At 44.1% G+C, this 21,232-nt stretch overlaps 1 protein-coding gene and 1 long non-coding RNA gene across 6 annotated transcripts in view; one reads left to right on the top strand and one right to left on the bottom strand.

The window, feature by feature from the left end:
- Positions 1-20,389, bottom strand: part of ENTPD3 (ectonucleoside triphosphate diphosphohydrolase 3) — a 30,326-nt gene extending 9,937 nt beyond the window's left edge. The window contains exons 1-6 of one of the 2 annotated variants that reach the window (XM_031686798.2): positions 20,299-20,389; positions 19,424-19,475; positions 16,058-16,185; positions 7,150-7,267; positions 2,912-3,062; positions 447-606 (exon numbers count right to left, since the gene is read on the bottom strand). In XM_031686798.2, the coding sequence (XP_031542658.1) occupies positions 447-606; positions 2,912-3,062; positions 7,150-7,267; positions 16,058-16,185; positions 19,424-19,463 (597 nt within the window). In that variant the 5' untranslated portion in view covers positions 19,464-19,475; positions 20,299-20,389. The other variant, XM_015236321.3, reaches the window with a different exon arrangement.
- The window catches only part of LOC107033228 (uncharacterized), a 121,459-nt gene that overhangs the window by 26,279 nt on the left and 73,948 nt on the right, over positions 1-21,232 (top strand). The gene's annotated exons all lie outside the window — the stretch shown is intronic.

The following is a 21,232-nucleotide window of genomic DNA, read 5'->3' as shown; positions in this document are numbered from 1 at the left end:
TGCACCAAAGGAGCAAGGAGTGTGGGGACTGGAGTGTAAGGAGACCTGAGGACACAGAATGAGGTGGGAAGCAGGCTGCCTGAGGGATCCATAAAACCCAGATGGCTATGGGACTTCTTGGAAGGGTCATTCCCCAGCTGCCCTTCAAAAGACCCAGAGCCCACTGCTAGATTTAGATCCTCCCCCGCCTCCAATTTCTTATTAGCTAGTAAAGTGATGATATCCCCCCTCCCCTGTGCATTTGGTTCTATTTAGGATCGAAGGTTTTACCCCAGCTATATATGTCTCAGCTTCTATATCATGAATGTTTCCCTAATGCATACATGATACAAATGACACAGGACAGGTGGCCCTGTCGGCTGGCCCATTCACCTCTGCTTAAGCTACCAGTCACAGGGGACAGGATAAACAGCAAGATTAAAAACCATGCATTAGTTTTCACACACCTCCAGGAAATTTCCCATTAAATAGTTGGCTGTAATCCATCCATATAGCCCTTCCTCTTGCCCAGAAATGATTTGAGCACCCCTAAAATCAAAGGGCTGAGACTTGAAGTAGTTTTGGATGCTTGCAAGGACTTCATTAGCTGCTGTTTCGTTTTGCAACCTATTCAAGGCACAGAACACAAAAGGCTGAGTGCCCAGACAACAATCTTAAAATAACCTCCCCACCCCCTGCAGGCAGAGACAGTTTTCCAGATGTGTGTAAGACATGGCAACCTCTTTTGCAAGTTGAAGCCTCCCAGGCAACCATGAATGCAGGAAGTACTTGTTACCTGTCAAACTGCCAAGCAGGAAAATAGCTACCAGCAAAAATACCACTTCTTCCCTTACCTGTTCCTGTCCTGCTCTAGCAACCAGCTCATCAAAAGAGCCACCTGCTCAGTCGTCATTGCTCTATCTCAGATCAGCAGAGGAAAGAAGATCGGTGAAGGCATAGGAGTGGCATAAGTAATCTCTTGGCAGTACCATATAAAGGAGCCTTCATTAAGCCAGAAGGAAGGGGAGCTCAGGAGGAAGGGGGAAGGAAGACAGTTGAGTTTTCAGCTGTCCCTGCCTTGCTCTTTGGGAGGACTTCATCATGAGGGGATATGATGGACACCATGGCTGTCATTGGATTGAAATCCATTAGTGCGCTGACCCATGGAATGGCAACATAGCATTCTTACATCACCCATGACATAGCATAATTAGACCATTCATCTGCTGCCATTTTAACCTATGGGAGAAAGCTTATTTGGGATATTATTTTCCCTTTCATCAGTGGGTTAAGAAAGCCAGGGGCACTGGCTCACTGTTGGCTCAAGAAAAAGAACAATGCTACAAGCAGAAGTCCATTCCAGTTCAGTAGCAAATTATCACTGCTTGGAAAATAATTAAGAATTTTCCTAGTTTTATCAGTTCCCAATCCAGAGATTTTTATTGTTGTTTTTTAAAAAAATATTTGACTTTTCTAGCAACTAAAATATCAGCTAGTTCCTCAGAAGAAATGGATCACCATTAGAAAATTTTACAAGGAGGAGTTAATATTTAATTTATCCAAATGGACGGTCACTTTTTTCCCCAAGTGGTGAACTTTCTATTCCATGCTTTTTGTCATGAGCTATAAATTACAAAGCCTTTGAATTATTTCTCACTTAGGGGATTGGGAGAAAAAAACAACTAAGAAAAAGTTGGGTTCTTTGTTTCTGTAAGAAGGAAAAGGTAGAAGGAAGGATATTTCTATGTCATTTCTATTTCAAGTAAACTCTATAATTTGAAAATACACAGCAGATCTCAAGAGTGAGCAAAGAAATCTGACTTCCTTCCACAGTCTACCTGGTCAACCAGGACATAGGGATAGAAACATGGAGGGGAAAACTGCGAGGAAAAGGCCCAATCAAACGGAGGATACTTTAGGAGTTTTGTTTTTTTTTTTTTTGACGGTCATGTTAAAGTGGCTCCGTTTGTTCATTCCTTTGTATTTTCTTCATGCCCACATGAAGACAGTACATGTAATTTTACATTCCTGGGATCATAGAGTGGCTTTGAAGCAGAATGAGTGCCATCTTTTGGGGAGAAAGCCTTATTTTCAAAGTTTAGAGCAGCCTCTACCCTTTCATTTAGATAGACTTAAGCTTGATGGGTTTAAAAAAATTTTTTTTTCTTTTATTTCAAGGTCAAGGCAATACTCTAATGGTGGAAAAATGAAGGGAAAGGACATTCAAAAACAATGCAATGGGGCTAAAAGTCATGGCTGCAAATTTAGAACAAACTGCTTAATTGAATGAAATGAGATGTTTGCTTTTATAGTAGCTCCAAAGGCTTTGACTGGGGTGAGGTACAGAAATCCCATTGGTTTAAAGCAGATCTCAGTGACATTTTGAACATGGGTGGAAGCTACACAACATACTAGTACAGTAGGTTGCACTTAGTGAGGCTGGTTGTGCACAGGTGTCAAAATACCAGGGCTCAAAAACAGTTCCTACTTTTCTGAAAAACTAGAGGGACATCCCATGAGCAGATTCCCTGTTCCCTTCCTTTTTCCCCACAGTTTCTCAGTAAAATCACCAAGGGAAAGGGCATCAATTTTAGAACTGTTTCTTTCTGAGTATTAAAATAAAGACTAAAAGTTTCCTAACTTTTAAAGCCTAAGCGGGGAGAGTACAGCTCAAGTGGTAGAGCGCATGCTTAGCATGCAGGAGGTCCTGGGTTCAATCCCCAGTACCTTCATCAAAAATAAATAAATAAATAAATAAGCCTAATTACCTCCCCCCTCCAAAAAAATTAAAGCCTAAATATATGGCAGAATATACAGAATAAAAAGAATATCTTTGGCTTTATTCCCAGAAATAAAGTTACAAATGGAAAAGTTCAACACATTGCTGGCTATTTTGGTCCAATGGGCTTCTTTGTGCCATTCCAGCTCTTACCTTAGCAAGCGCATCCCAGCCGTGGCCCCCAGGTAAATGCCAGTGGATCCATGAAGGTGGGCTGGAACCTGCCTCTTGACTTTTTGCATGCAATCCTCAAAGGCTTTGGGGGCATCTTGGGGTTTTTTCCAATAGCTGGAGATCCCAGAGCCTGAAGAGCAAGCAGTCAGCACTTCTTAGCATTCCCAGGAACCAACAAGAGTGGTACAACTTTTAAATAAAAAAACAAATCAGCTCTGGCAGTTAATGGGTTTTAGTAGGGACTGAAAACAGGTGTATGTGCTATGGTTCATATGGTCACACTAATGGGTCTACTCCAAAATATGGAGGAAAGGAATTGCAAAGGCAGGGGAAAAAAAAGACTTTTTTGTCTCTGCTTACCTTATCACCTTCTTTGGTCTCCCTCGATGATCCTGTCTAAAATAGCATGGTCACTCTCTACCCACCTACGTGGCTTGGTTTCTCTTCACAGCACTCCTCCCTGACATCATACACCCATTTATTTATTATCTCTCCTCCATTAGACTGTAAGTTCTGTAACAGCAGAGACTTTGTATATGTTGGTGATTTTAGAATTCCCAGTGTTAAGAACAGTTACTGGCAAACAGCAGGCACCCAATAAATATTTATTAAATACATGAATCAATCAATCAGTGAGATTTTCAAATCAGCATGCAGCACTATTACTGTATTGTATAGTCTAGTCTACAGCAAACAAAATATATTCTGCCAGAACTGGTCCCTGGATGGGGACTGGTTAGGAGCCTTTCTAGAATGTTGAAATGTTGGGCATTTGACTGTGTCACCTGAGGCCCAAATTTGCATAAATTTCCTTAAGCCTCCCTGAGGGAAAAGGAAATTGGGTTCACAGGCTTATGGGATCCTGGGAGTCACGACCCCAAGAAAAGAGCTAAAACTGCTATTCCACTCTGCGAAGAGAAGGTGGGACAGATGGCACAAGACTTACATGAGGTGGGACAGAAGCAAAAGGCACGTGTCTGAGCAAAGGATGCTTTTCAATACTACAGTGGCCTGGTCCCTGGAGCAGCTCTTTAAGGTATTTCAATGGAGGAGATATTTAAGTTTTGGGTTCCAGTGGAGTTTAAAGAATTTTTAACTGCTGGTTTAAAGGGAAAACATGAATGTCCCTTATGGGAGAAGGCAGCAGTAATTATGAGCAGTGCACCCTGCAAAAGAGATGAGGGGCAGGCAAGGAACTAGTACTCCCCAGGGAATGGCTTTACAACAAGCGGCGAGAGCTACAGACACCAGCGTGGGGACTAGCAGCTAAGGCAGCACCCGGTGAACTCGTGGAAAACAGCAGCACCTGAGGACTGATACTCACCAGAGACCCCCCCCAAGAAAGAAAATTCTGAGGACCTGGGCTTTCGGGAAACACTGCAGCGTAAGCAAGCATTCACCACCCCTTCAAACTGGCCAGGGCAGGGGAGGCCTGGGGAAATTTGCAACTGAGAAACTAGAAACCCAGATTATGCTTGGTGAAGCCATGTGGCTTTCAGGGGATGACACTTGCCAAACCTCAACTCTGTCATTTGAGCTGTAGTTTGTGGTCTTCTGCTCTTTCAGAATATATATGGATCCCTGAGGCTACTGTGATCAAAGGGAAGATCCATTTATGGATGTGGTGTGGGCTCCGTGACCCTGCTCATCCCCTAAAATCACATCGAGGGTGGGCCAAGGGCCCCTTCCCCCAAGAAACTGCCTGGGTCCCTCCCCATGAAAGTGCCACCTCTCCCTGCAGTCAGAGGCCATCAGAACTGACTTGGCTAAATTGCTGTCCTGGGTGCAGAGGCAGATCTTACAACTATGTTAGAGTAAGCTTTTGGCAAGAGTATCCCCCGGGGGCTGTCAAGTGTGATGCCCCATGATGAATAATAGCTAACACTCACTGAGTGCCTACTTTATGCCAGGCATTTGCTACCTGCTTTACATGTATTATGTCATCTAATCTTCAAATCATTCCTGCGGGGTGGGTATTACTATTATTATGTTTTTATTTTAGAGATGATGGGGTCAACGCTCAGAGAGGGTAGGTAACTTTCCAGAGCTCATGCAGTAGGGATGAGGTGACTGTCCTCTACTTAATCACTATCCTGCACTATCCTCTCTTTCCTTGGAATGGCTGGTCTCTCTTTTCTAAAGAAACATCCTGCTACTCTCTTTCATGCTTGGGGTGAAGAAATGGCTCAGAAGTTAGGAGGACAAAGATGGAATCTCTGGCTGAAGTCCAAGGAAGGTTGCTGCTGCCTGTGTCTTGTGAGTAACAACACAAGCAGTACTCAGGAAACATGCAAGTCCCCTGTTGTGGGGAGACCAGAGAGGTGCCACGCAGATGCCCCTTCAAGTAAAGTCTTGGTGTCCCAGCCTGTCAGCTCCTTCGGGGTTTGCCTCAGCTGCAGTGAGCTGCCTTGTTCAGCGTCCTCTGTGGATGGGCAGATGAACACAACTCACCCTGGTTATCCAGAAAAGACTCTTGGCTTCCCTATGGGAAAGGCTAATTCTGCTTCCCAACTTTTTCAATACTATGACCCTTGAGAAGGAATTCTATTTGGACAGCTCACTGAGGGAAATGAAGGAGGCTGCTTGGGATTGAGAGGCCTGGTCCAGGGACTCTAACCTCTTGTCCTGTAGCCTGAGGGTATCCCTGTAGCCCATTCAGGACACACTGGTTGGGAAGATCAGGCGAAGTCACAGGCCGTAATGCTCTAGAGAGGATGCTGCACACATACACAAGCTCACAAACTGGGCTTGATTATGTGGACTAAAGACTTAATTGTAAAAGGCAAAATTATATAACTTTTGATAGAAGAATATCTTTATGACCTCAAGATAGGGAAGGATTTCTCAAATAAAACAAAAGAGCAAACCATAAGGGAGAAGATTGATAATTGTACCTACATGAAAATTAAGAACTTCCATTCATCAAAAGACATCATGAAGAAACTAAAAAGGTAAACCATAAACCAGGAGAGGATATGAGTAACAATACAATAATAATCCTAGCAAAGCATTCATGTTCAGAATATTACCAGCGAAATACAAAAGACCATCAACAGGGAGAAATGAATGAGATACTGCTACTCATATCAACATCGATGAATCTTAAAAACCAAGCGTGAGTGGACAAAGCAAATTACAGAAAAATAAATGGTTCTAATTATATAAGTATGTGCTTGATTCTGTTTTCAAAAACAGGAAAAACTAAATGCATAAGGATAAAACTATGAAGAAGAACAGGAAACAGTCAACGTCCAATTCAGGCTGCATTGTGAAGGAGGCAGGGACTGTGTGGAGGGGCACTAAGGATCCTGATAATGTTCTGCTTTCAGGCGTTAGCAGCTCACCGGCCAAATACAGTTCACTACCTTCTTCTAAACAGGCTGTGAGCTAAGATATTCTTACTTTTTAATTTTTAAATGTTGGGGGAAATTTTTTAAAATACTATTTTGTGACATTTGAGAATTATATGAAATTCAAAATTTCAGGGTCCATAAATAAAGCTTTACTGGAACAAAGCCACACCTGTTTGTTTACATATTTTCTGTCTCTCTCCTCCCCATCCATCCCATATACACAGCCAACTGGAATACAGTTTTCCTACTGGATTACAGTTTTCCATGAGTCTCATGTCTTATGACAGAGGCATTGACTGCCTTTGTTCTGGACTATCTTTTCAAGGACATTTGCATAACAAACAGGCTCAGAAAGATACAAATACTGTTTCCCTCAAGAGCAAAACGCAGGCGTGCTCTGCACCCATTATAAATGTTTCAGGGTTCCTTTTCTGTAACACAACCCACTATGTGAGCAGGTTACCATCTGGCCCTCTTTACTTCATCCTGTGCAAATTGGGGCTCAGAGAACCAGCATAAGAAATAGCTACAGATATTACTGTAATAAATTGTCCTTTATTTCTGACACTGGAGTCTTGTGTCTTCCACCAGCATCCACAAAAGTGCGGCAAAGTAAAATCTCATGTCATTCACAGTTCTTGACTGCTCCAACCCCTCATGTTTTATAGATGGAAAAACTCAAGTCCAGAGAAGGGAAGGGACTGGCCAGAGGTCACTGCACTGATGAGTAGCAGCACTGATACAAGGACTCATATTTCCCTGACACTCAGTCAAATGCTCACTCTCTGCCTCCTGGCAGCATCTCAGGACCTCTGCAGGCCCCTGAAGCACATTCCAGCACTACCTTGCTTCTCTGGGTCTTACCTTTTACACTACATTTGAAGGTTTCGCTGACCACTCCAGTATTATTCTCCTTCTCTGCTGGCCACTGATACACATAGACTGTGGTTCTGGAAGACCCGGCATCGAGCACGATTCCATACTGAATAAAAGGGGGATGGGAGAGTCAGATATGGGCTCGGCCTCTCTGAGGACCCCTTTTCTCAGTGGGCCACTGAGAACCCTGAGTCCTCCCAAGAGCTTTACCCACACTGTTTCATTTAGGTAGGAGTTGACCAAGAAGGAAAAACTATTTTCGCCAAACAAACTTTGTCTCCATGGACTATAGGGGAAGGTGGGTCAGGTGTCCTAGGCCATAGTTCTCAGCCTTGGCCACACATTAGAATCACTTGGGGAGCTTTTAAAATCCCCAGCACCAAGGTTGCACCTGAGACCCATTAAATCAGAAACTCTAGCAGTGGACCCAGGCACCAACAGTTTTAAAGCTCCCTTGGTGATTCCAGCACGCAGCCAAGGTTGAAAATGAGTACACCAAGCATCTTGCGTGCAGAGACAGTCCCCTGATTTCTCTTCATCCAACTCCCAGGTGGGGAACAGAAACCACCTGGGGCTCAGGAGGAAAATGAATAGTCAATCGCCTGCTGCTCTCTTTTCTCCAAACTTCTAGGCCTATCATCCTGGGAATAAAAAACCAAAAGAAAATCGTAGGTAGGACGTTCTCACAAGGGAGAGACACATCGAAATCTGCACCAGCCTTCAGAGTGAAAGTATTCATAATTAAGGAGGGAAAAAAACAGAATACAAGTGCATAGTGACATACTGTCCCACTTTGGTGGTCAGGAGGGTGTTGCCGGTCCTCTTGCCCAGCTTGAGGCAGGCACTGGGGAGCTTTGCCTGAAGATGTGGCCTAGGCCAGACCCTGGACCAGGGGGAAAGTGCATTAGCAGCCTAGGGGCACTGGAATGAGTTATGCTGTCCTAGTCAGTGTCTGGTTGGGCCTAGAGTCAGCCCAGGGCATCAGATGCTCCTGGGTGGCAGCTTTCCCCCAATTCCACCACCACTGAGTTAGCCTGGCCTGTCCCAGGGAGGAAGATGAAGCTGGATTCTGGAGGCAGGTTGACTCAGATGGATTCCAGCTTTCCGAATCCTGGGTAAGAGGCCTGACCTCTCTGGGGTTCCTCACCTTCAGACAACTTACTTTCAGAAGTAAATAGGAGACCATCTGCCTGATGCTCAGTGGCTGCTCAATAAATACAGGCTACATAGAAAAATCAGTCAAGCAAAATAAAGTCACAAAGCAAGAAAGAGGAAAGAAAAGTAACAGCCCTCGAATCCAGCTGTTGTTTTAACACCTTGTTATGTATCTCTTCTAATGATCTTCTGGGCATAGAGCCACATATACACCTATGTGTTTAGACATATTTTTTAAAGCATTTTTTAAAATTGAAGCATGGTTAATTTATAATATTGTGTTAGTTTCAGGTGTACAGCAAAGCGATTCCGTTATCCATATATATGTATATATCTATATTCTTTTTCCTATTCTCTTTCACTATAGGTTATTCCAAGATATTTTTTGTATATATATATACATTTATTTATTGAAGTATAGTCAGTTTACAATGTTGTGTTGATTTCTGGTGTACAGCATAATGCTTCAGTCATACATGAGCATACATATATTCATTTTCATATTCTTTTTCACCATAAGTTACTACAAGATATTGAATATAGTTCCCTGTGCTATACAGTATAAGCTTGTTGTTTATCTATTATATATGTATATTAAATATCTGCAAATCTCAAACTCCCAATTTATCTCTTCCCACCCTCTTCCCCTCCTGGTAACCATAAGTTTGTTTTCTGTATCTGTGAGTCTGTTTTTGTTTTATAAATAAGTTCCTTTGTCTTTTTTTTTTTTCAGATTCCACATATAAGTGATATCATATGGTATTTTTTTTTCCTCCTCTCTGGCTTAGTTCACTTAGAATGACAATCTCCAGGTCCATCCATATTGCTGAGAATGGCATTATTTTATTCTTTTTTATGGCTGAGTAGTATTTCATTGTATAACTATACCACAAGTTCTTTACCCAGTCATCTGTCAACGGACATTTAGGTTGTTTCCATGTCTTGGCTGTTGTAAATAGTGCTTCTGTAAACATTGGGATGCATGTATCTTTTTGAATTAAGGTTGCTTCTGTAGTACAAGATATTGAATATAGTTCCCTATGCTATACAGTTAATACTTATTGCTTATCTATTTTATATATGGTAGTGTGCATCTGTTAATCCCATACTCCCAATTTATCCCTCCCTCTCCCTTCCCCTTTGGTAACCATATGTTTGTTTTCTATGTCTGTGATTCTGTTTCTATTTTGTAAATAAGTTCATTTGTACTACTTTTTTAGATTCCATAGATAAGTGATAAATGATCTTTGTCTTTCTCTGTCTGACTTACTTCACTTTGTATGACAATCTCTAGGTCCATCCTGCGGCTGCAAATGGCATTATTTCTTTTTTATGGCTGAGTAATATTCCTGTGTGTGTGTGTGTGTGTGTGTGTGTGTGTGTGTATACAACATCTTTATACATTTATCTGTTGAGGGACACTTAGGTTGCTTCCCTGTCTTTGGTATTGTACATAGTGCTGCTGTGAATTTTGGGGTGCATATTTCTTTTCAAATTAGAGCTTTCCTCTTTCCTAGATATATGCCCAAGAGTGGGATTGCTGGATCATATTTTTAGTTTTTAAAGGAATCTCCATACTGTTTTCCATAGTGGCTACACCAATTTACATTCCCACCAACAGTGCAAGAGGGTTCCCTTTTCTCCACACCCCCTCCAGCATTTATTATTTGTGGACTTTTTGATGTTGTCCATTCTGACCACTATGAGGTAATACCTCATTGTAGTTTTGGTTTGCATTTCTCTAATAATTAGCAATATTGAGCATCTTTCATGTGCTCGTTGGCCATCTGAATGTCTTCTTTGGAGAAGTGTCTATTTAGGTCTTCTGCCCATTTTTGATTGGGTTTTTTTTTGGTTATTGAGTTGTATAAGCTGTTTGTATATTTTGGAAATTAAGCCCTTGTTTGTCGCATTGGTTTGCAAATATTTTCTCCCAGTCTGTAGATTGTCTTTTCATTTTGTTTGTGGTTTCCTTTGCTGTTCAAACTTGTGAGTATGATTAGGTCCTATTTGTTTACTTTTGCTTTTATTTCTATTGCCTTGGGAGACTGACCTAAGAAAACATTGCTATGATTTATAGACATATGTTTATGTTTTTATATCTACACAGAATTACACTGTACTTAATCTTCTCCAATGCTTTTTCTTACTTAAAAAGTATGTCATGAACACCTCTCTCTACCACTAGAAATACTATCATGATTTTTAAGACATTCATCACATCCACTGTGAGATGTACAGTAACTGATTTAACCTGTTCCCAGATTCTAAACTTTCTATCACAAATGCTTGCTTCATTTGAAATGGGACCAAATTTAAAAAAAATCTTGCCCAGCTTCTCCATTCTATTGAGAAAGAACATCCTGTGTATATTGGTATTTGAACTTAGACGGCCTCTTAACCTCAGCTATTCAGTCTGATGAGTGTTGACTGGGATCCTGACATGACACCCCCCATGGTGAACAAGGGAAGCACTGTTCACAATCTGTTCCAGGCAGAGGTTCACCATGAGATTAAAGCACAGGTTGAAACTGAAGGAAACCAGGCACTTCAGAGGTCTGAGGCTCCCTGTCAGTCTACTTTCTTTCCTTCCTCCTGCTTTCGACCTGCTCACCACCCCCGCCACCCGCCCCTCCATGGCTGGTGCTGAGAAAAGAAGAAAGAGAATAAGACAGCAACTACTCCACGGGGTGCCTGCCTGTCCCCAAATTTTTATTCCAACATTTCATTAAGAATGCATTTTCCTTTTGTATGAAGCTCGGGGCTGCTGGGCCAAGATCAAAAAGAAGGAAGAATATCCACTCTCATTTGTAACCCCAGAAAAATGGATGCAGTTTCATCAGAATGGGTGGCAGCCAGAGACTTTGCCCTGAGCCTGGAGAAGTGGCAACCCCTCTGGCACCTGCTGATGTGCTGCCAGGGGCAGCCTTGAGGCCCAGTGCTACTTTTCTCTAACATGATTCATCTCTACCATCATTTACCAGCATTTTCAAAAGTGAAAAAATTAGTCTTTAACCAGTTTTCAGAGCTCATTTGTCTACATCAGTGCAACTCAGTGTGGCTCCATGGAGGGAGAGGAGAGGAGCAAATGAATTTCATTCAGTTCAGCTAGGAGGGTGACATCTGGATCAAAAGGAGTAAGTCACCCTTTGTCTAATGCAGTGTCAGAAAAAAAAAAACCTGAATGTGGAACTGAAGACACACTCAGTGGATGAACCAAAAGGAAACAGTCTTCCATGAACCCCATGGTCCAAAACTCAAGGACTATGTTAGCTTCTAACAAAAGCAAAGGCCATAAGATCAGCTTTCTTAGATATGTTTATCATTACTGTTATTATCATTATCATTATTACTCTACTTAATGATAAGAATAGTAGTAGTATAAAAATTGGTTGAGCACTTACAGTGTGCCAGGTACTGCACAAAGTGTGTGTGTTATCATCATCCCCACTTGACAGATGGGGAAACTGAGGCTAACAGAGGTGAATAATTAGTCAAAGTCACAGGCTTGGAATCAAGCGTGGGTCTGACTCTCCAAACTGTGCTCATAGCCCCTGTGCTTTCAGTAAGTTCCAAGGAAAACAAGTCTTTAATGGGGTGACTGCTTAGTAAGAAAGTGCCTGGTATGGTGTGGCAGAGTTTCTTCGTTCAGACAAAACATTCTTCAAAAGCAAACTCTTTAGTTATGTAGTGTGCAGATCTGGCTGGAGAGGAGATAGACCAATTTGAATAAGGAGCTGGGGCTTTCTGGAAAGGAAGAAACCAATTACCCAACTCTTGCTCTCCAAGGGGTAGATCAAAGTGGATCACAAGGCATCAGAGATTCAGGCTGATGACTGAGAATGGGTGAGGGTTAGAAGGAAATGGTTTTAACACAGCCTGACCCAGTGGTTGTGCTTTGGAGAGTGATGGCTGAGCATGTGACCCATCGTGGGGATCTAATGCGACCTGAGCAGATCATGGCAGAAAAGCAGTGTCCCTGAAACTCTGGGACTCTGCGGGGCCCCTCTTCAACAGTAACATTATGTGGCTGTGAGTGGCAGCAGCAGTGGGGTATTGATCAGAAGGGAATGAGAAGCTCCAGAGCTTCTAAACAATTGTGACTGGGGATTGGGAGGGCAAAACCTCAACAGAAAGATATTGGACTTCATAGTAGTGAAGTGCGGGGGGGGGGGGTGAGGGGGCCTAGTGAAAGGTAAAGGCGATTCATCATGTTTACTCTTGAAACTGACAGAGCAGGTCAGACCAGTAATGATGAAGAAGGGACTGGGGATATTTGCAACCTTGGCTAAGTTTTAATAGTTCCGCTTTTAAACTCAGATAAACCAAGGTTAGGAAAGCCAATGCTGGACTGAATAGCCAGATATCATGACCTTTCACGTGGCTCTTGAGGAACATCCCAGGGACCTCCACGGATAGGCTGCTGTGGAACTGGCCCCTCAAAACCATCTGTCAGCTGCACACGAAGGCGAAACAGGGCTCAAGGTTTGAAACCATAAATAACGCAACAGCCCTTATATTTACTTGCCGGCACCTCCACACTGCCCTGCTCTCCCCCAGCACACATTGCAAAACAAAAGGGAAAGGTCTCTGGACAGCCTGAGAAAAGCTGCACGTGAAATGTCCCCTTTCAAGCTGTCATTCTGCTCCTGCTTCAGCTGACCCAGAACATCTGTCTTTTCTCCCATTTAACACACGCAGTGAAGCTGGATGGGCCTTCTGAGCCAATATCCTACTGTTATACAACGTCCTGTCCCCTACAGCTGTGGCTGGGCCCAACAGCCAGCCTCTGAAGAGATTCAAAGTCCCCTCTTTGAACTGTCTGCTCATTGGTGAGGGTGTGCTGCCGGTCCTTCCAGACCCTTGCTTTAGGCCAATGCTCTCTGCTCTGTTTTCTTTCTTCTCTGTCAATTCTGCTGTTTCCAATCTGTGTAACTGCGGGAAGCTGTCTGCCCTTTCTGTCCCTCTGTTTTCTCACCTTCAAAATGGGAATAATAATAATCTATCTATAGTGAACAGTCACTGAGGGTTCCTTGCCCCCAAGCCCTCAGACCTCACCACTGTGATGCCCAACCGTGCACTTTCCACCTGCCTGAAGGCTTTCTCCAGTGGCCGAGCCCCCCACCCCCACCCCAAGCACACGGCATGCCAGAAATACTAGAGAGTTAAGGAGAGCAGCTCTCAACCAATGACTAGTGGGGGCTGGGGTGTAAATACGCTCTTGATTGGGATGTCTGTGAGGCAGGTGTCCTATACGGCCTATGGCCCATGGTAAAGGACATCCTGAGGTGAGTTCTGCACTGGCTCCCAGAGATCCCCAGCAGGACTAAGCCCCAGCTGCCCATTGGCTCACTTCTCCATCCCCCACCTGTGCTCCCTGGGGTCAGCCCCAGATGACCTTCTTGTACCCCTATCTTTGACTAAGAGAACAAACCTGACACAGTAGCATTAAACATGAATGGTCTCCTCCTTCAACAGGGCCCTCCATACTGCCCTGGCATCCACTTTCCTCTGCTCACTTTACTCTTCAAGTCTTCTATCTAATTCTTCCATGTCCCTCCAGTATGAACGGAGGACTTATCTCTCACCTCCCAGGACACATGGAAGCCAGCAGCTGGCAACTGCCTTCACTAGCCCATCCCTCATTTTTGAAGGGCATGAGAGAAATTCTTATAAATGAAGATTTCTGCCCTGTCTGGCCCCCAGCCTGTTTTCTTCCCACCCCTGGGGCAGATCCACAGAGTAAAGAGCCCCATACACATGTATGTTGACTGTAGAAAGTGGACTAGCTCAGACCCCACATCCATACTCTGTCTACTCTCCCTGGAAGCAGCTGCGCCTTTGCCACCTCTCAAACCAGTGATGAGGTCTGTCTTCGGAGGGAGACCCACACAGACCCTGGATTCTGGGGTTCCAGGCACCGTAGCATGTTCCAGAAGGGAAAGCATGGCTCTGGGTGGGCACATACATGTATCCCATGGAAAGATAAACCTGGAGCGCAGGTAGAGCTGGCTCCTTTGATTTATGGGGTCTCAGGCTGGTACTAGGGTCTGAGGATTGTTTCTGGGTCTGAGTGGTACCTGCCTTCCCCTGAGTTGGGAGGGCACATACCTCCCCCAATGCAGCAAACCTTCCTGCCTCTACACCCATCCTCTCTACCTTCCCTTCTGTGCGAAAGAGGACGCATTCTCCCATCAGAGGCCAGTATCTCCTCCTGGGTTCCCAGTTCAGAATTTAGGATTAAGGAGAGATGGGAACGTAAGTGAAGAGAGCCCTGACCATGTAACCAGGTTTTGGTCCTGCCGTCCACCGGCCAAACCTATGTTTCCTCACTTGCAAAATGATGATGATGGTGCTTGTCCACCTTCCATAGTTGGCACAAGGGTTAAATGAGATAATTCAAGGAAAAGTGCTCACTCAACTGAATAGCAACTTACAAAGTTTAAGGAGATGGTATTTCTCCTAGTTGCAATCCTGATTTTATGTAGTTTATGGAAGAAGGCAGTGCCTGGAGCTTGGGAAACAGCTTCTCCAGACTTTAGCTAATGTTTTTGGACAACCAGACAACTTGTTTTCCTGTCACCATTGGACAGTTGCATCAGGTTTTATTTTTCTTTTTCTGTTTTATTCATGCTATTCATGGGGGGCTGAGATTCTTAGTAAAATATCTTATAAAAGAACCAAATTCCATAACCTAAAAAAGATTTTCCTTTAATCCTTTAGAAATTGGACTCAGGATGGTGGATCAAACTCACCCACAGAGCCAAGGCAATATTAGTTTCTTTTTTATCTTTTAAAAACTTCTATTTCAAATATAGCCTCGAACAGTCCCTAACAGCTAGAAGATGTAGAAGGGACTCTGAGGTCAAGAATAAATGCTAAATGAGACTCAGATAACATATTTGAATTACTTGGCCCCTATGGCCCTCCAGCTCAGAAGGGTTTTCACATTTTTAAAGAGTCATAAGAAGATTAAAACAAAGACCAAAGAAGGTATGTGACAGATAGTGGAAATGGCTCTCAAAGCCTAAAATACATGCAATTTGGCCCTCTACAGAGAAATACCAAAATAACTGAAGGACTCACTGAATCTCTTCACCTTTCATCTGACAGTGCCCCATGGGATCACTTCCCATCATCCTTACAGCCAAGGCTGAAGGAATACCTATGGTTCTCAGCCTACCAGGGATCATTCATTTGGGGATGGACATATCAAGGGCTGAGAGAGGCCTCTGGACTTAGCACAAGGTCCTGAGCAATTTTTCACGGGGAAGAGTCAGAGGGATCATGGCACACTTCTAGAACCAAAGAAGGTAGCACAGCACAGCTCAAGAAGACCTTGAGTCCTTGATTTTTATTCACTCCGGCTCGGCCAGAAGAGGAGCCCGGGTCTCCTGGTCTCCACTCATGTGCAGGGTTGTGTGGTCTGGGGGACCTGACAAGCTGCTAAATCTTTGGTAGCTGTCTGTAACTCTTGGCTACAAAGTCTAACTTTGGTTCTAACAGGCAAGAGTCAAAGCAAAACCACGTAGTCCTAGAGGAGGGTGTCACCACTATCAATTTGTCGCCTCCAGCATCACAAACCCAGCATGCCCAGTCCTTCTCACTTGGATCTTCCGCCACCTTCCCGAAGCTCCAGCTAGAGGCAGGGGGAGAATTTTCTTCTCTTCGTATTCATGCTTTAGAATCACTGCTGTCAGAGCCTGTTTCTTCCCTTCAGTGCCAACCCTTTCACACTTACCTTCAGTCCTGGAAGGAGGACCTCCTTCTGGTGAATCTGGATGACTGTGATAGTCACAAGTACCACAGTGCTCAAAAGCAAGACCACAAAGGTAATGATGGCTGGAGTTCGGGAGAAGCCCTTGAGGCCTAAAACGGGAAGACCCAGAAGACATATGAGGGGGAGCTGGGAAGAGGGCACTGGCCTTCTTTGTAGAATGTGGACTGGGAGCATAACCACATACATAAGTCACTTCTTCCAGCTTTAGTGAGACCCACACTTCTAGTGTGGAGCAGCAACTAGGCTCCAATACCCATTTATCTTTCCTCCTGCAGTGTGGCAGTGGTTTAGTTCTCTGGTATTTCCCAAAGTGTGTCATGCATATTACTGGTTGTCCCTGAGGTGATTTCCATTAACATTTGTTTCAGTGTAGATTTGAAAACTATGGGTTTTCTATTAAAGCAGGTGATATAATATTTCATTTTAAAAATAATCTCAGATAAATAAAAAGAAATTAACATTGTATTTCAAATATAATCATTTATGATAAAGTTCAGTACATGGTGACATTGTCAGGCAATACGTGTTCTCAGTAAGAATTCAAACACAGTCATTTTTCCTGTGTCTATAGTGAAGGCATAGAGTCTCACCTACATCTTCACAAACTAAGAGTAACTAGACCCCAGTCCATGTGTTCCCTCCCAAAGGGGTCATATAATCTCTGGTGTTTGTGTTTTAATCATAACGTGTAAACTATATCTACCTATTTAAAAGCAAAAGAAAAAATGTAGCAGATGAATAGTCTTCTACTAAGTATATAGCCCCTGAATAAAGATAATTATAATTATATGTATTATATTAATAATAGATAATGTATGTCTACTTACTAAATTTTAACTAATATTGCTTAACTACATGATTATGAGCAGATACTTACTTGGGTCTTAACAAACCAGTGGGCTAATGAAAATTTCATAAATAAAGTAGCAAATAGGTTCATAAAAAAAAAAAGAAAGAAACTTTCTGAAATGATTCCATTTATGTGAAGTTCTAAAACAGGCAGGTGATAGAAATCAGAACAGTGATTCCGCAGGGGTTTGGGGCTGGGCTCCCCTGGGAAGGAACACCTGGGCACTTTTCTGGGGTAATGGAAGTGCTCTTATATTTTAATAGGATTTGGGATATATGGGTGTGTGCATTTGTCAAAATTTATCAAACTTTCCACAGTCCATTGGGAAAAATTGAAAATCAAAGTAAACCATCTCCTTAGGCACAATTTCCCTTAAAATTTTTTAAAAAATAAATTGTCTCTATCCTAAAAACATATCCTTTGAAAGACAAGAATACCCAATTTAGGAACACAACTTAAGATCTACCCATTTCACTGTATATAAATTATATCTAATTTTTTAAAAAAGATTTTTAATTAAAATATTGACTAAGTAATAGTATTGTAGAACTATTGTAACATAAACTTAAATGGTGATTCCCAAATGGCTAAAATATGATAAACACTAGAGTAACAGGAAGATCATTAATTTGGAGAATCCAAATATGTATCTCATCAATTGGGTATTTAAGTGTAAATTAATGAAAGTGAAATAAAGTTTAAAAATCTCAGTTCTTTAGTTTCACTAGCTGCATTTCAAGTGTTCAGTAACCAGTAGTGGCTACCATATTGGACAGTGTAGCTACAGATCCTTCCCACCATCACAGAAAGTTCTATTGAACAGCAGTGGGGTAGCTCCTGTCCTATTCCAGAACACCCACTTCTAGGTCATCATAGCCTAAGCTCTATTCCTTCATTATTTCTAGGAGATATTTTCCTGGAAGAAAAAAAGAGCGTGTATATACTACCATGTAAAGTTAGATTCAGCCTCAATATCCAGTCACATCCCAATACTCATTGCATGGGGAGGCCAGTCATGCAGTTGGTCTCAATAGCTCAGAATGGCCAACTCTAACCACGCCATCTGATTCCCCTGCAGTTATAGATTCAGCCACAGACACTTCCTGATATCAAAGGTAGTCATTTAACACCTTAATTCTTCTGTCTTGTCACTGGGAGTGAACTGGAAGGGAATTTGTCAATATTTGTCAAAAATACAAATGTGTATACCATCTTACTCACAATATCACTTCTGGAAATTTGTTGCATAGAACTAGCCCCATGTGTTTAATGACATACACAAAGTTACTCATTGCAGAATTGTTCGTCATAGCAACTGGAGGGAGGCCAACCACTGTAAAGTTGACCTTCAGAGCCTCTGAAGTGGTCTAGATAATCTTTCTGTGATTCTCAATCAAAGGAAATGACCCAGACAGGAACCGGTTTATCTATAGAGACAAATTTTTGGATCAGCTTTTAAAGAATGCATATGCCAGTGTAAGTTACAGAGGTTTAAGGGATCCCCCCCCCGCCCCCAACCAACAAGACAAGGTAGAGATTTAATCTGCCCAGTTAAACTTGTCCTTTGGAAGGAATGTAACAAGTTAGTCTGCATGTGTGATGTTACAGTATATATGTGAAAATTTCAGAGTGTTCTGCATAGCCAATTTAGGGGCACAATTAAAGAACATCTGTCCATTGGGCAGGAGGAGGGTGATATGTAAGCAGTCTCCTGACCACAGCCACGGTGCTGGCCTCCTAAGTACTTACTCTGCGCTACAGCAATTTTCAGGTAAAAAGCTATGATTACCTTAAACAAACCCTTGCCCAAGCAGAAAAGCCTATCACAAAGCAAAATGGACTAGACCAGATCTAATTCATCTAGGGAATGCAGCCTAAAACTGTGCTGTCATTAGGCCTGGAGAAACACTGTAATTACCAGGTGCCCCTTCTGGGCTTCCACATGAGCAACTGCAAAACGTGCTCTAGAGGCAGGCAGGCAGGGCAAGCTTGGAAGCGTGTCTGAGTGTGTATGAGAATTCTACACATGTGCCTGCAGTATCAACTGTAACAACACTGACCTATGGTGGGGGGTGGTGTGTGTGCTGTAGGCGCCGTGCCAGCAACAACACTTGGATGGAAAGAGAGGCAAGATCCAAGTACTTTACAATTCATCACAAAATCAACAATATTCTAAAGCAGACCTAACACACAGCTGGGTAAGGGAAACCACAAGGGCCAAATTAATGGATTATGCAAACCGGAAAAACCATTTGAGCGAAACAAGCATGTTAGTCCTTGTTTTGTGTAGCGTTGATGAAAAGAATGACTTCTATCTGAGAAATACTGGTGGTGAAAGCCAAGTGAGCAACTGAGCCTCACACGAAAGGGGTTAAACCGTCGTTAGCAGGGGGACACGGATGAAGAGCTGTGGGCTAAAGCTGGGGTTCTCGTGTGATGAGACAAAATCCCACTTGCTGCTGCTGAGCGATACTAACCTGCTTGCTCACAAGGTTGGCGGGTCAGTCCAGTGAACATCTTTCCTTCCAGCTGCAGGTAAGAGAGAGCACAGAATGACAGCGTGTCCCTGGCCCCTGACTTAAGAAGTTCCCAAAAACTTGCACTGTGTTAAACACAAGCCCACTTCACTTCTCCCAAAGGAAAACCTTCCCGGGGCCAGATGAACCTACAACTTCCGAGACAGACCCGAAGCTGGGCTTACATTGTAGGATCATCATCTACCACGCCCTCCAACCCCCGCCCCCCGACCAAGATGCAAGGAAAGGGAAAAGAGGGGGTTCGCTGAAATTTTAAACTCAAAAAAACTTCAAAAAAGAAATCAAGCTTTTCTTGTGGATTTTCTCACCTGTACAGACCTCTCTGGACAGAACAAATCTTCCACCGATTATTAATATCCACAGAGCAGAGACAGGGCTGTTCTCCAAAGGACACCAACAAGGGAAGTTTCTGTGTATAGTCGTGACCCGCGAGCCCGAGGTAACCCTTTCAAGACCCAGGGCGGGTGTATGTGGCTGCTGGCTGGCGACTATTGCAAAGGGATGTCGGGTCCCTGGGATCCAGCGCTCCAGAATCTGGGAGGCCCCACGCTGGACTGCGTCTCGGCACAGCCAAGGTAGCCAAGAGCCCAGCGCATCTCCAGACCCGAAGAAGCGCTCCGTAAAGACGCGCCCACGTCTCTGGGCACAGTAGGGACCACCTCCCCGCCGCCCAAGGATGTGGGGCTCGCGTCCTTCGGTCCCTCCCACTGGCCCCCTGAGGAATCCGATTCCGTTTCCTTCCTTCCCTGTTCTCAGCCTTATGAAGCTTCTCGCTCCTTCCGTGGCGGCTCGGGCGCAAGATCCCCTGTCCTCACCTGTGCGCTGACGACCAGATGAAGGCGACCGGCGCTGCGGCAGTGCCGGCCAGGCGGCCAGCGTGCAGCAGGGTCCTGCGGAGGCGGGGGGAGGCGGGGCAGGGCAGGGCGGGGCTTCCGCGACCGGGCCTGCCCCCGGTGCCTGTCCCTGCGGGGCACCTCTTCACCTTCCCACTTCTAGGTTCACCATCACCTCAACCCGAAGTCGGGGCTGGTGGGTGGGAGGCTTGGCGAGGTCTTGGCCCTGCACCCTGCGATCTCCCCCGGGCCTACCTGGAGAAGGGGACGGAGGGGTGTCAAGAGCCTTTTAATCTCTCTTAGTTTCCTCTACCGTCGCACCAAGCCTAAGTGGAGGGGAAGTGGGGCAGGGCAGAGACTAGGCTCTCAGTGGGTGCGCACAGGTCGGCCCTGTGCCCCATCTTTCCGTGGAGAGGAGGCCAGTAAACACCTGTAATACTGGAAGTGAGGCAAGTAAGCAGATTTGGTCCTGGGTCACTTGGACCGGGAGAGCAAAGTAATGCACAGACGTTCCCTCTCGTATATTTTAGCAGAACCACCTTGGCTGTGCCCAGCGACGTTCTCATTGGTTACTGAGCAATGCTCTCCCCTACCGTGTCTTATAAGGGTGTCATTAGGCCAAAATTCAGGACAAGCACTGCCTGGGAGAGGCCAAATAGGAAAGGTGATAAAAATGCAGCAATTCAAATGCCCCAGGAGTCTGTTTTTAATGCAGCAGCAGTGACCCCAAGGACTCTCAGAATGATCCCAGCAAGAGGCCTAAGCAGGCTTTGGTTAGACCACCCCTGTTGTGGCTCCTGGTGTCTGGAAGGAAGAGCTGAGGCCCAGCTCTGCCCTGGGGAGCTAGACCCTGTGTGCCACTAGTTTCCTGTCCTGTACAGGTGAGGCCAAACCCACTATGAGATAAGAGGGCCTT

Source organism: Vicugna pacos, chromosome 17 (assembly GCF_048564905.1).
Source record: "Vicugna pacos chromosome 17, VicPac4, whole genome shotgun sequence".
Lineage (NCBI taxonomy): Eukaryota > Metazoa > Chordata > Mammalia > Artiodactyla > Camelidae > Vicugna > Vicugna pacos.
This window is presented reverse-complemented; position numbering and strand designations above follow the sequence as displayed.